The sequence below is a fragment of the Callospermophilus lateralis genome, chromosome 5 (assembly GCF_048772815.1).
Source record: "Callospermophilus lateralis isolate mCalLat2 chromosome 5, mCalLat2.hap1, whole genome shotgun sequence".
NCBI lineage: Eukaryota > Metazoa > Chordata > Mammalia > Rodentia > Sciuridae > Callospermophilus > Callospermophilus lateralis.
In genome coordinates, this window is record NC_135309.1 from 42,054,104 (window position 1) to 42,070,083 (window position 15,980).

The 15,980-nt window shown below is 37.5% G+C and overlaps 1 protein-coding gene across 2 annotated transcripts in view; it reads left to right on the forward strand.

Moving 5' to 3' along the window:
* Simc1 (SUMO interacting motifs containing 1) overlaps positions 1 to 15,980 on the forward strand; it is an 81,933-nt gene that overhangs the window by 64,599 nt on the left and 1,354 nt on the right. For both annotated transcript variants that reach the window (XM_076856569.2, XM_076856570.1), the window contains 4 exons: positions 966 to 1,097; positions 3,099 to 3,227; positions 9,028 to 9,184; positions 9,377 to 9,461. In XM_076856569.2, coding sequence (XP_076712684.2) covers positions 966 to 1,097; positions 3,099 to 3,227; positions 9,028 to 9,184; positions 9,377 to 9,461 — 503 coding nt within the window. The remainder of the gene's footprint in view (positions 1 to 965; positions 1,098 to 3,098; positions 3,228 to 9,027; positions 9,185 to 9,376; positions 9,462 to 15,980) is intronic.

Consider the following 15,980-nt stretch of genomic DNA (forward strand, 5'->3'; position numbering starts at 1 on the left):
CCTACATATACACACATACAATCCCCATCTTTACATCTCCCTGCACCTGAGTGATCATCCTGCATGTCCACTATGAATGTTCTCATTTTTTTCCTACTGTGTAACTTTATAGCATATACATGTGTTCTTCAAAGTATATATTTTTATTTAGGCTTCCTTTAGCTTTATATTAAAAGGTTTCATGCTAGTGTGATGGCATGTACCTGTAATCCCAGCAACTTGGGAGGCTGAGGCAGACAGAGGATCTCAAGTTTGAGGCCAGCATGGTCAATTTAGTGAGGCTCTAAACAACTTAGTGAGACCCTATCCCAAAAAATAAAAAGGGTTGGGGTTGCAGTTCAGTAGTAGAGCACCCCTGGGTTCAATCCCCAGTACCAAAAAATAAATAAAATAAATAACAATAAAGGGTAGCATGCTATATTTAAACTATTTGGACTCTTATTTTTCACTTAATATTTTATAATACTAAGATTTGTCCATATTACTTTGTCAATGTAGCTTATTCACTTTGACAACTTTATAATATTACGTAGTAGTGAATATCCTTCCACCTTCCAAAATTTTACTGTTTTTGTGTCCTTTCCTCTTCCTTGTGAATTCTTTTTTTCTTTTAAAGATGGAGGGGGTTTTTTGTTTTGTTTTGTTTTTAGTTGTAGATGATCACGATACCTTTATTCTGTTTATTTAGTTTTATGTGGTGCTTGGGATCGAACCTAGGGCCTCTAGCATGCTAGGCAATTGCTCTACCACTGAGCTACAACCCCAGCCCCTCCTTGTGAATTCTTTATATAATTATTTGCTGTAATGTTAGTGAGGTTTTAGGAATAAACAAATTAGGTGCATTCAGCCTACCATTTTTATCTTGGTTACCTAAGTGATCATCAAAAGTTATTTTGACTTTGAGATATTTTTACTTATTTGTATCACCTAAGCTCTATATGATGTGACTCTTCTTTCTATTGCAGAGATGTTATTAAGTGGCTGGTCAAAGCAGTAACTGAAGATGGGAATCAAACTTCTTCAGAAACAGGAATCTTAAAGGCCAGCGGTGGACACCCTTCTCCCCAGTCTAACCTGACCAAGAATACCAATCAGTTGTAAGGGGCAGGCAAAGTTGTCTTTCCCTGAGCTATTGGGTTTTAAAAAATAGCACCTGTTCTGAAGAACAGTTTACTCAAAGTTAACAACTCTTACAACATAGACTGTTTCTTACTAAAGACTTATTTTAACTAAAGGCTAATTTGACAGTAAAACAGAAGCAAATTCACCCCTAGGTAAATAAGACTTCACCAAGCGAGTACAGTTGGACAAAGCAGAAGTGAAACAAAAGTTAGAGTATCCTGCCCTCCCATTCCTGGGTTTCAAGAGCCAATAAAGGGTCATACCTACTCATCGTTTCCCCAACATGGGAGTGGTGGGTAGTAACATTCCAACCATTAGTCCTCAGAAACCTGTGTTTGGTCCCTTAGTAGAGAAAAAAATAACAGTTCAACCTGCAAGTTCCGACAGGTATAATGGCAATGACTCAGACCAGGACAGGTCTCATAACTTCAGACTGTGAAAGAGATTCACAGTGTTTCATTTTTCTTCTTTTCCCTCATTTCTAGGGATTGAATCCAAGGCCTTGCTGCACATGTTAAGCAAGTGCTCTACCAATGAGCTACATCCCCAGCCCTTTTTATTTTATTTTGAGACAAGATCTTGCTAAGTTGCTGAGACTGGCCTAGATCTTTCAGTCCTCCTGCCTCAGCCTTCTGAGTAGCTGGGATTATAAGCATGTGCTGTAACACCCAACTCACAGGATTTCTTTTATGGAATTGAGTGTGGCCTTCACATTTCTTGAGAGGTGACCAGGATTTTAGAGACTATGGCTGCCCTTATATTGGTAACGTAGAATTCCATATCAGTCATCTTGATCACACTTGACATTCCAAATTATTGCATTTGCACCTAAGTTCACATATTATAACATAGTTGCAGCAAACTAACTTTTATATTAACCCTATGAGCTTCAGCTAACTTAGGAGACAATCTTGTCCCAAAAAGAATACCGTTTTAGAGCAGTAAAGCATTTATTTTGGCATATTGTGGAAGGTCCCTAAAGTGGGGTTATTCCAGAGAAATCATATACAAACCCAAGAGGAAGGTAGACAAGCCTCCTTCAGTGGAAGCAAATTTCATATAATAATCCTCATATTTTATATTTAAATACTAGTAGAAATAATAATAGGGCTCCCTATTATATCATGATCTTATCAATAATAATTAAAGGTACTACTATTTACCATCAGTGAGTCTCTTTTTGTCAGATATTTTACATATCACTCTCACTTTGTGAAATACATGGTATTATTTCCCCTTTTATGAGTGAGACTTGGACTCAGCAGTTTAGTAATTTGTTGAAGGGCAAACAGTTTATATAGCCAGAATTCCTTGTCTATCTGTTGTGTCAATGGATGGAGATTTTCTGAAAACAAAGCCATTTCTTTTATTGTAAATAATACATTTTAGAAAAGGCTGGTGTCAGGTCAGGCTCACCTTTCTGAGGCATTGCCTGGATACCTGGATTCCTAATGCCACATCAGGTCAGCTTTCTGCCACAGTTAAGTCTGATGAAAAAGAAGGTCAGGTTCCACCAGTGGAAGTTCTGAGACTGAATTTAGTATGAAACCAGTAACAGGATAAAATTATGACATACATATTTTCTCCTATATCAAAAACTTCAAATAATTTTTCAGTCACTGAGCCTATTTATATCATATACAAAATAGGGAAGTTATAGATTAGCTAGTTCTTAAAATTCTCTCCACCCTTAAAATTGTGCAGTTCTATTTTTGAATTGCAAAGCAGCTTGCTTTTGCAGCTCAACCCAGGTTCTGAGAGGTTCAGATAGTATGAACTGGCAAAAGAGACTCCAGCAGGTGAAATTGCTAGATAAAAGCATGCGGATAGTTGCAGTAGTTTTCCCTGACCCAGTATATGGTTTACAAGATCCCTTAATAGTGTGTTCTCATTATACCACTGGTAGGGGACGTTCTAGCCACATGATGGCCTCTTTTTGCCCTCCCACTCACTCGTGTCCTATGTTCTGGACTCAGGATTGTGTGCCAGCTTCAGAGGATGCTGTCCATAGCTGTAGAGGTGGATAGGACTCCTACCTGCAGCTCCAATAAAATTGCTGAGATGATGTTTGGGTTTGTGCTGGACATCCCTGAAAGGAGTCAAAGGTGAGTTTAGTTGTGTTTTTTCATTAGGAAAGAAAAATACTTCTAGGAAGTCATCTTGCATAAATTAACTTTTCTGTCTATCCTGCCTGCTGGAAACAATTTCGAGAGAAAACTCCAAATGTAGATTAAAAAAGAAGGAAGGAGAAGGAAAATTCATTATATCTCTTTAACCATTTGAAAGGAGGTTCCCCATTTATTATTATTTGCAATTAAGGCCTAATTTCTTGGGAAGAGGCACGAGACCCAGAATTCTCACTTCTAGAATTCACCCTGAAGACACATTTCTAATAATACGAAGTATTGGTAAAAGGGTATTTACTACAATATTATTAATGATTACAAATTATTAGAAACAAGCCAGACATGTTAATACAGGTCTATAATCTCAGCAACTTGAGGGGTTGTGGTATGAGGATTCCTGTCTCAAAATAAAAAATTAGAAAGGCTGGGGTGTGGTTCAGTGTTAGTAACCCTGGGTTTTATGCACACATGCAAAATATATTGTTAGATGTTTTTTTAAAAAGCAAAATTCAGAAGAATATCAACAATAATATATCTTACGGAAAAAACCCAAAAATATGCATGATTATGATATTTATGGAAAAAAGTTAAGATGAACCACAGAGTAATAAAATGTCTTACAGAGGATGGATGAGATTAGGGTAGAAAGAAGAAAAGGTATTTGACTGGGATGGTAATGGCGACAGTGGTGGTGGTAAATACCTTCCTGATCATGCCTTTTTTTGTGTAGTTACAACTTTTAAACTTTTGGGAGCCATGATGTTTTACATTCTAAAAAATCAAGTGAACTACAAACATTAATTGTATTTAAAATTAATAAAATAATGGAGGAGAAAAGAGTGATAAGCCTAAGTAACTTTTGTTTTAGGATATTTTCTTTGGAATGGGGCAGTGCTGGGGACCAAACCAAGGGTCTCATTCATGCTAGGCACTGAGCTATATATCCCAAATCCATCAACTAACTTTTTGGAAAAAATTTATTGATTTATTAATATTTTTAACTGTAAATGGACACAGTTTCTTTATTTTTATTTATTTATTTTTGTGTGGTGTTGAAGATCAAACCTAGTGCCTCATACATGCAAGGCAAGTGCTCTACCACTGGGCTACATCCCTAACCCTTATTTATTTGTTTATTTATTTATACCAGGGATTGAGCCTAGGGGTACTTAACACTGAGCTACATCCCTAACCCTTTTGCATTTTTTATTTTGAGACAGGGTCTCACTAAGTTGCTTAGGGCTTCACTAATTTGCTGAGGCTGGCTTTGAATTTGTGGTCCTTCTGCCCCCACCTCCTGAGTCACTGGGATTATGGTCATGCGCCACTACACCCAGCCATGTAACTTTTTAAGAAAAACTTTTATTTTAAAATAATTATAGATGTACAGGAATTACTATTAGAAAGAGGTATCCTTCACCCTGTTTTTCCCCAGTGTTTGTGTCTTGCATAACTATAGTACAATATCTCAAACAGGAAATTAACGTTGATAAAATTCAATGTTAGTTTTCAAATTCTACCCATCTTACATGCACTCATTTTGTATGTAGGTCTGTATAGATGTATGTCAACATATAAAACTTTACCATCACCATGAGGATCCCTTATGCTAACTTTCTGTAGCCATAAACATCCATCCTTCCCAGCTCCTGGCAACCACTAATTGGTTCTTCATTTCTGTCCAAATAACTTAAAACAATGTTTGGACTAAACATCCTCATGCTAAAGACAGAGTGGACTGTAAATAAATATTGAACTCTATTTACTAGGTTTCTTTTTCACAGAGGCATGGATTAACAAATCAAAAACTATCTTATGTGTATTCTAGGATTAAACAAATAAATTTATTATGGATAATGAGAGCCAAGTTTCTCACTGTCAGAGAAGAGAGTTACTCATATGAAAGGGAAAAGATAGAAGGAATCCTGTGGTGCTGGATTGGAATTGGAGGTATCAATATGAACTTGTGGTTTCTAACAATTATAGATAGATGTAGGAGTAGATGTAGATGTATGAGGGTATATTTATATATATACTTTACATAAACATGTTTGTGTATGTATGTGTGTGTATTCATACATCTGTTTCCTACTTCTGCACACTGAGAAAGCATAGAGCATATTCACCTTAGTTTTAGTGGGCACACCTTATACCCAAATCTTTGATTCTAAATACCAGTAGACTCTGAAAGGAGTCTGCAATCCTTGAAGAAATGGCTGATTCCAGCACAAGATAAGACTGACACACTTGTATCAGAAAGTAAGAAAATGTCCAAAAAGTGTTCAGAATATGTCAAGACATGAGTCAGCTTAAGGGGCTTCTGTCAGTGGAATTGGGATAATTTGAGCTCTAAAATGATAGAGTGAAGATTATATCTATTTAGTAAAATAGGAATTCATGACTCCAATACTGACAGGAAGGAACCTTTCTCTTTACCATAGAAAAGTAAACCAGGCTGGATGAGGTAGCACATATCCGTAATTCCTGCATCTCGGGGGATTAAGGCAGAAGGACTGTAAATTCAAAGCCAGACAGCAATTTAGCAAAGCCCTCAGCAAGTTAGCGAGAACTTAGTCTCAAAATAAAAAATAAAAAGGCCTGGGGAAGTAGCTTAGTTCAATCCTGGGTTCAATCCCTGATACCAAGAAGATTAAAAAATCAAAATGGAAGAAGAAATGATGATTTAAGGGGAAAAAATGAAGTTTTGACCATAATAATGATTAATTCAGAATTGAATGGATACTAAAATGGTGAAAGTTTATGAAGGAACAAGATATTTTAATGCCTCCAAGTATATCACCACAATATACTCATTTATTGCAAAGAAAAAATAAAGTACAATGGAGGCACCACCGTGATCAAGTGATCAAAGTTAATACCAATAGCAGGACAAGTTGGCATTATGTGCTTCTTATTATGAGTCAAAGAGATTAACAACATTGTTTTTGGAGTTCTCCTGCCAAAAATGTATAATCTTAATCTATTCATAGGAAAATATTAGACAACTCTCAAATGAGAGACGGACTATAAAAAATTAACCTGTACTTTTCAAAAATGTCATGAAAGACAAAGATTGAGGAATAATTTCAAATTAAAAAGACATTAAAAAAAAAAAAAAACAGAGCCAAGTGCAGTGGTACATATCTGTGATCACAGTGACTCAGGAGGCTGAAGCAGGGGGATTGCATGTTTGCAACCTGGGTAACTTAAAAAGACCCTCTTTCAAAAAACAAAGAAGCTCAGTGGTAGAGTGCCCCTGGGTTCAATCCCCATTCCCTGTAGTGGGGGCGGGAGGGAGCAGACTGGTAAATGCAGTGTGTGATCAGAAATAACAATATTGGGGAGATAATAAAAAACTGATTGTTTTAATATACTAGTATATGTATGTTATTTTCCTAGATTTGTTTTGTGCTTGTTTTGTTTTATTCATTTGTTTTTTGATATTGGAAATTGAACCCAGAGGTGCTTGACCATTGAGCCATATCCCCAGCCCTTTTTTGAAATTTTTTATTTTGAGACAAGGTCTAAGTTGCTTAGGGCCTTACCAAGTTGCTAAGGCCCCTCTCAAACTTGCAGTCCACCTTCTCAGCCTTGCTGGGATTATAGGCATGCATCACAGCAACCGTGACTTTCTGGTTTTTTGTTTGTTTGGGGTTTTTGTTTGTTTTTTTTTTTTTAATACATGACAGTAGGATGTATTTTTACATACATACATGGAGTATAACATCCCATTTTTGTGGTTGTACATGATGTGGAGTTAACACTGATCATGTATTCATATATGAAGATAGTAGAATAAATCAGACATAACTTTCCTATCTTTCCTATTCCCATCTCCCTTCCCCTCCCTTCATTCCTCTTTGTCTAATCTAGTGAACTTCTGTTCTTCCCCCCCATCCCCTTATTCTGTGTTAGCATCCGAGTATCGGAACATTCAGCCTTGGTTTTTTTTTGAAGGATTGGCTTATTTCACTTAGCATGATAGCCTCCAGTTTCATCCATTCTTTATGGCAGAGTAATATTCCATTGTGTATATATACCACATTTTCTTTATCCATTTTTCTGTTGAAGGGCACCTATGTTGGTTCTATAGCTTAGCTATTGTGAATTGAGCTGCTATAAATGCTTTTGATGTGGCTGCCATCACTATAGTATGCTGATTTTAATTAAGTCCATGGGGCATATGCTGAGGAGTGGTATAACTGGGCCAAATGGTGGTAAGCCAGGACAAAATTTACGCAGGCTGTGGCATAAAAATTGGATAAGAAAATGCACTTCAAAATAAAAGGTTATTAGGGGCTGGGATTATGGCTCAGCGGTAGAGTGCTTGCCTAGCACATGTGATGCCCTGGGTTCAATCCTAGCACCACATAAAAATAAAGATATTTAAAAATATTAAAAAAATAAAAGGTTATTAAATAGGAAAGTTGTCTTGTGAGCAAAGTAATATATACCTTAAAAGAATTGGAGGAGTAGCTTGCAAATATACAAATACAATAATATGGGCTTCTGTGTATGAAAGAAGATGTAGAAAATTATAGGAAACCGTTAAAGAGATGAGATGGGTTTTCAAAAATATTCTGGAGTCTTCGAAAGTTTTGAAGTAAGAAGCAAGGGTTGAAAGTATTCATTCTTCTTTTTAAACTCTGTTTTGCACAAATACGTGTTGTGTGGTGGAAGACAAAGGTAAGGGAAAATTTAAAATGCAGAATTGAATTTGTTTTCTTTTTTGAGACAAGGTTTCACTCTGTTGCCCAGGCCGACTCTGAACTTCTGTTCAAAGTGTTCCTCCCACTTGGGCCTCCCAAGTAGCTGGGATTGCAGTCACAATCACACACCACTTATCATGCATGGCACCACTTCTTGCTGCCATCTTCTCTTCTGTTCTCAAGCTGTCTGCCTTCCAGAAACTGGCAAGGACTACCAAACAAACCAGAAAGCTTCAGTCAGCCCAGAAATGCATCTGTGTACCTGGGATCCAGAGCCCTTTTGGGAAGCTGACTACTTTAAAAACAATAAGTGTGATTGACTTTCCTGAAACAGCTTGTTTTGTCACTCCCTTGCTCAAAAGTTTCTAAAGGTGTCCAGTCCACCTTTGCTGTGAAACTGCAGTGAACCTTGCCAAGGGCAAGAGTCCCTCTGGGACTCTCCAAGTCCTACTGAAATTTATGAAGCCATAGTGCCACAGCTCTATGCTTTTTTCTCATTGCGTGTGGTTTTTTTTTTTTCTTTCCTCCTTTGATGCCTCCTGCCTTGAATCTGTTCCTCCTAGACCACTCCTTCAGTATATCCTCCTCCAGACTTCCGGTCCCCTAACCAAATGTGTTCTCTCTTCTCTGTGTCCCTATTCACAGCTCACATACATGTGTACGTGGCCCATGCTGAGTTCCTGTCGCACACCTCTTGCTCTGTTCAACTATCAACTTTTTTAGAATAATTATCTGCCTTTATCTTAGAATTTTTTCTTGTGGCAAACACTATCTGGTACATTACAGGCATTCAGAAATATTTATTCTCATACAGTGTAATGTAATTCTTTTTAATGTGTCCTAAACTTGTCTTTTTTAAATGTCAGACTTTCCCTCCTACTGGCACTCATTAATTCATAAACAAATCCATGTCTGTCCTGTCCATAGGCGTTGTGATTATGTAGGTCTCCATTGTATTCCCTCAGCTGTCTTTTTTTAGGGCAGTGTTAAAACATTCAGGGTGAATTGTGGTATATGTTCTTTGAAGTATAATTGTGATGGTTAACTCCCTCTTCCACTTCTCCACACAGAGAGATGTTCTTTACTACCATGGAAAGCCACCTTCTGCGCTGCAAAGTGTTAGAAATCATATTCCTGCACAGCTGCGAGACACCCACCCGCTTGCCCTTGTCTCTGGCCCAGGCCCTCTATTTTCTGAACAATTCCACATCACTACTCAAGTGTCAGGTATGTTTCGTTTCGTTGTTTTTTTTTTTTTTTTTTTCCTTCAATTCCAGGCCTAGTACACCATTTCCCTAATCCCACCCTTGGGATTTTAGTTTGTGGCATTGTTTAACATTGTGTAAAAGTGACTTGAAAACTGTACAAAAACATTAATGGGGGAAGCATTTATTACCAATTGTTTTATTATCTCTGCAGTCAGATAAAACCCAGTGGCAGACTTGGGATGAGCTGGTCGAGCATCTGCAGTTTCTGTTGTCCAGTTATCAACATGTTTTAAGAGGTAAGGAGCACTTGTTCACAAAAAGGTATTGTGGGAGGGCTCACAATCAACATGATTATGAATGATAGTTACTCAGAGAATTCTGATTTTTTCACTTAAATAAATATTGTTTTGGGTTGTAGCCATAAGGGACATTGAATCACATATCTGGAATCACTACAGTGAAATAGGAAAATTGTATGTTTTTGTTGTGGCTGATAGTCCAGTGGGCTTTCTAGTCATATGGCTGTATAAAGACAGACGTCATCATATCCTGAAAAGTTGATTAGCCTTAACATCTGACTCTGCTGTCTTGTTGCAAGGTCTTTGTTGGGTTGATTGTTCACTGATTGTCAATACAAGGCAAATACAGAGCAAACCAGTGGCAAGGTGGACCTGTGCATCTTGAAAAAGATGCAACATATCCCAGTGTTATCCTATAAAACTTGCTCTTCATAGAAACTCAAGTCACAGATGAGCCAGTGCTTGGCGAGGATCTTGGGAAAGTTAGACCACGTGACACTCAGGAGGTGAATGTTGACAAGGATAATGATGGAATAGCTATTTCAAATGAGAAATATTTTGTTATCCCAAAGATTATAGAGGACCTTGGGAAAATGAAAGAACTGCTGAATTTTATTTTTTTGTATAAAAGAGAAAACTGGAAAGGGGAGAAACCTGACATTTTTCCTGGATGTGTTGGGCTGAAAGGACATATTATCACATATGCAGTGGTCTTACCAAAAATCCATGACCTGGATCTAATCATAAGGAAACATCAAACGAAACCAGATGGAGGAACCTTTTACAGAATAACAATCTGTACTTTTCAAATGTACCAAAGTCTTAAAAACTAAAGAATATGAATAAGAAACTAAATCATATGAATATTACATGCAATACATGATTCTAGACTGGATCAAGTGCTGGGAATCTAGCTCAGTGGTAGAGCGCTTGCCTAGCATACGCCAAAACTTGGGTTTAATCCCTAGCCCCCCCCAAAAAAAAAACATTATTTGGACAATTGTAGAAATTTGAAGAGATTAAATAATAGTATTGTATTAAGTTTCTTGTCTCTGAAAATTGTACCAGATTTTGATAGTAAATGTCATTGGCTTTAGGGAATCCATACTGAATCACTGTACACAGTATCTACTAATTATTCTCCAATAGTAAGGGAAAGACGCATACATATAAAATTTGCTTAGTTATGATCATGTTAATGTTGACTTTAACTCAGTAATGGGCACATGAAAGTAATGAGAACCTTAGACCTTCTCAGGCCCAGAACTGGAAATATAGAAATTGGTTTTTTCCCCAAAAATAGCACTAGATTAAAAACTTCTGGGGACTGGAATTGTAGCTCAGTGGTAGAGCGCTTGCCTAGCACATGTGAGGTACTGGATTTGATCCTCAGCACCAAATAAATAAATAAAAGTATTTTTTAGATCTTAAAAAAAACAACAACAACAACAGTCTGGGTTTAGATCCCAACTCTAGAATATACCTTAGTGGTAAAGCACCAATACCAAAAGAAAAAGATTCTGTCTTTAGCCCTTACTGTGTGTTGGGCAGCTAACTTTATGTCTTGAGGCTTTGGTTTCTTTTTCTGTAGAATGGGGATGATACTATGTAACTTGCATTCAAGAGTGTGAGAAAAAAATGGTAATTGTTCAGTCATTATAAGTTGAATCTCAGTATGCCTATTTGCCTGGCCAGGATTAAACTACAAGGATCTTCTCTTGTTTCAGATTCTTAGGACTAAAATTTCAAAGGGTATCTTATGAAGGCTGAAATATGTAGTTGTATACTTTGTGTGATTTTAGCAGTATTGTAGGTGCATATCTTTCTTCGAAGAAAGTCCCAAAGGCAAATTCCCTGAATACTTAGCCTCATTGAGGATTATGTAATTATTTCTTTTGTAACGTATTTTGTATGGACCTGGAGAGCAGTATGCTCCAAAATGCTATTTTGCAAATGTTTGAGCAGAGCAGCCTTATTGTGATATAGTTACTGAGCTGTCGGTTGGGCTTGCATTCTCTGGCTAAGGAAATCCATCCCCCACACCCCAGTTTCATTGCCATGTCACTCATTTGAGACTCAGCAAAATTATAAATTGCTATCTGTCATGGAGTTTTCCTAATGCTTATGACTACTCAAAACCTCATATTTTGAAAGTATGAGTCCTAGAAAATTAAATAATATCTTTAATACCACTCAGCTGGACAGCTTAGGCAGAGCATCCCACAAAACTCAGTCACCAGTCATCCTGAAGAGAGTCACATACAGGCCTGCAGAGATTCCTGTCCACAGAGGGGAGAAAAGCTGAAGCTGGCCAGATCATTTCAAATTCATACGTTCATCCAAGCAACAGATATGAAAGCATTCTCTGTACCTGGCTTACTGGGAAAACCTCAGTGAAAAAGACGACTAACATAGCTCCTGCCCTCACAGAGCTTACTGTCTAGTGGGAAGATTGAAGCTAAATAAATAATCACACAAGTAACATTTAAGTACAATTAAGATAAATTCTGTGAAGGAAAGTGCAACTGCACAGAACAGGAAGACCGTATCTATTTTTCGTGGAACCTAAGAAGCCTTCCTAGAGAAGTGATAGCTGTAATGAGAAGTACAGTCATCCCTCAGCATCCTTAAGGGGTTGGTTCCAGGAAACCACAAGGATACCAAAATCTATGGATGCTCAAGTCCCTTATATAAGTGGTGTAGTATTTACATATATCCTACATGCATCCTCCTATAATTTTTAGGGAATAAGGACAAGAAAGAAAAGTCTACATGTTCAATACAAGCACACCTTTTTCTGAATATTTTCAGTCCACTAATGGTTAAATCATCAGGTAAGGAAGCTGCAGATATGGAGAGCTGCCTGTACTGGTATTGGCCAAATGGGAATGATACAGTTTTCCAGAAAGAAGGAAGAGCATGTTTAAGGACTCCAAGGCAAAAAGTTACTTAGCGATTGTAGGGCTGGGCTTCAGTGAGTAAGGGCAGAACAATCCTTGATGAAACTAAAAGGGACAGCATATGAAGGGCCTTCTGAGTCGTGCTGAGGAAATTCCACTTAATTTCAAGAGTCGGGAAATGTCAAGGTGGTTTCAGGTAAGGGAATATCATATCTGTAAATTTCAGTGTTCACTCTACCTGGTATGTGGCAAATTCTGCCAAAGTGACCCTGGTGTGGGTAGTGCAGTGAGTAAGGCAATAGGTGCAACCGAAATTCTTTGAAGATTGGCTTGATGGCTTGAATATGATTTCCTTTTCAGACTATAATTAGATTTACTGGTATAAATCTAGACTTTTAAGTGCTTTCATCTAAAAGTTGATGAGAAACATATTGAGCATATTAATCGAAAATGTAACAAAATATACTACTTAAAATGAATTTATTCTGCTCTGTGTGGTGGCTCACACCTGTAATCCCAGAACCTCCGGAGGCTGAGGCAGGAGAATCACAAGGTCAAGGCCAGCCTCAGCAACTTAGGCAGGCCCTAAGCAATTTAGCAAGACCCTGTATCAAAACAAAAAGGGTTAGGGATGTAGCTCTGTGATAAAGCACATCTGGATTTAATTCCTAGTACTAAAAAACAGTAATAGTAAGTTTATTCTCTTTTCTCAATTTCCAAACACTATTCAGTCCTTTTGGGATTATGCTTATTTATAAAATAAATGAGACTGAGAAAATGATGCTGGAGTTACTTTGGTGCATCTGGGAGTCATGATAAAGTCCTCAGAATTCTTCAGTGCATTTGCTTTATATGTGACCCTGAACTCCTTTGTCTCAATTCCACATACCTCCAGAACTATTAGAGCTGGCCAGTGGATGTGGAATGAGATACCTTTATAACTTCTTATTTTCCTTAGTATTTTCATTTTCAGGCCTATAGAAAATTTAAAATAATAGTATAATGAACACCCCCTACACCCTTTTTCTTGATTCACCAGCTGTTAACATGTGGCCACACGTGGCTTAATGATTGCTTAATGATTACACTTTGGCTAGAGAGAACTGAGACAGTTGAAAATAAGTTGTACTATCATATTCCTGCTTAAATCCTTCAGCTTGAATCTCCAATTCTTCTACACAACACTCACAATTATCACAAGAAACTGATTCTTGATAGAATATTTTTTTTTTAAAGAGAGAGTGAGAGAGAGGGGGGAAGAGAGAGAGAGAGAATATTTTTAATATTTATTTTTCAGTTTTCGGCAGACACAACATCTTTGTTTGTATGTGGTGCTGAGGATCGAACCCGGGCCACACGCATGCCAGGCGAGCGCGCTACCGCTTGAGCCACATCCCCAGCCCTCTTGATAGAATATTATCTAATGTCCCATAATATCATATGTAGATGATTACTTTTGTTTTGAGTCAGAACCCAGTCAAGTATCAAGCACTGTACTTGGTAGTCATACTCTTGATCTCCTTCAATCTCTCAATCACAGAGTTCCCAGCCTTTAGTAGTCCTTCATAACAGCCTTTTTTTTGGGGGGGGGGAGCGGGGGGAGTAGTGGGGGTTGAACCACTGCACGACATTCCCAGCCTTATTTTTTTGTTTTTTGTTTTGTTTTGTTTTGTTTTGTTTGAGACAGGGCCTCACTGTGTTGCTAAGGCTGTCCTTGAACTTATGATCCTCCTGCCTCAGCTTCCTGCGTAGCTGTGATTTCAGGCATGCATCACCATGCCCAGCTCAACATTTTTAAAGAGTTGAGGCCAGTTATTTTGTAGAATGTTCAGTAATTGGGATTGTCTTAATATCTTCTCACAATAAGATTCATGTTAAAAATCTATTAGCAAGCCAAGCATGGTGGTGCACACCTGTAATCCTAGCTGCTCAGAAAGCTGGCCCACAAGTTCGAGTCCAGCCTGGGCAATTCAGCAAGACCCTGTCTCAAAAAAAAAAAAAAAAAAAAATTAATAAAAATAGTAAAATCTAAGAAATCTAGCACATGACATCAAAAGGCAACGTCATGCAGGGCAGTCACATACACACCTATAATCTCAACAGCTCCCAACAGGCAGGATGATCACAAATTCAAGACTAGCCTGGGCAACTTAGTGAGACCTTGTCTCAAAATAGAAAGGGCGAGCTGGGCACAGTAGTACACACTTGTAGTCCCAGCAGCTCAGGAGGCCGAGACAGGATTTCGGGTTCAAAACCAACCTCAGCAATTTAGCAAGGACCTAAACAACTCAGCAAGACCCTCTCTCTAAATAAAATATTTTAAAAAGGGCTGGGATGTGGCTCAGTAGTTAAGCACCCCTGCTTTAATTGCTGGTACCAAAGATAAAAAGTAATAAATAAAAAGGGCTGGGGACACAGTTCAGTGGTAGACTGCTTACCTAGCATGTGCAAGACTCAGTTCAATCTTTAGTACCATTTAAAAAAAAAAAAAAAAAAGGCAATCTCATTTTGGTCCCAATAGTTGGTTAAGGTAGTATCTATGTCACTTCTCCAATTTTCACTTTGTTATTAGTAGAGGGTGAAACTTTTGAGACTATGAATATCCTGTCAGCCTTTCACTTGGTTTTAGCATCCATTTGTGGTTCTTACTTGACTCATATTAGTATTTTGAAAAGTGGCAAACTTTCCTAGTTCTAATTTCTTCTACATTTCTTAACCTTCTTCTGGAAAAAGGGCTCCCTTTAAAAACTTCTGTGCACTCATGACTTTTTTAAACATTCAGTGTGTTGAAATAATTCATTTTTTGGCATCCTTTTTTCTGATCACATTGTCCAAAATTTGGCCAATAAGAACCTCCTTTAGGTTGCTTTTGACAGGTCTCCATCATCTTTTTATTTTTGTTTTATTTATATTATGTAGTGCTGAGGATCAAACCCAGTGCCTCACACATGCAAGGCAAGCTCTTAACCACTATGCCACAACCCCAGCCCCTCCCCATTAATTTTAAACATTCCCTTTCTCACAAAAGGTGTTCCAGGTTACCTTGCCTTGGTCTCAGAATCTCTCTCTCAAAAAAAAAAAAAAAAAAAAAAAAAAAAATTGCTTTTAGTGGAGAATGTGTATGGAAGCTAGGATTTAAATTATGATTGCTACTAGAATGTCTCTGCTTTTAGACCCTGTCAGTAAATTACATAATTTTATAAATTTATTATACATGTTCATACTGACACCTCAATTTCCACTTTAGTATCCCCTCACCACCCAGAGGAGAGGGGTCTCCCCACTGTAGGAGAGATCCTGTCTCAAAAATGTCTTGTGTATTAATTTGAAATATCTAAAATATAATTTCATGTAGGCTTATGGTTTAAATCAAAAGGAAAAAAATAAAAAGAATGCAATTTTTTTTAATACGTTAAAAAAAAAAAAACTTCTTGATGATCAGAGTAAACCAATACAGGACCTTTTGGAAATCGGGTTGCCGTAGTAATCTACATAGCCTTTTGACTTGTCTTCCAGTAACTAGGCAACAGGAATTTACCTAATATTGGACTTCGTTTTTTTAATCAGAGAGAGATAAAAAAGCAGTATAGTTTCACTGATTTCTTCCCTCTTGCAG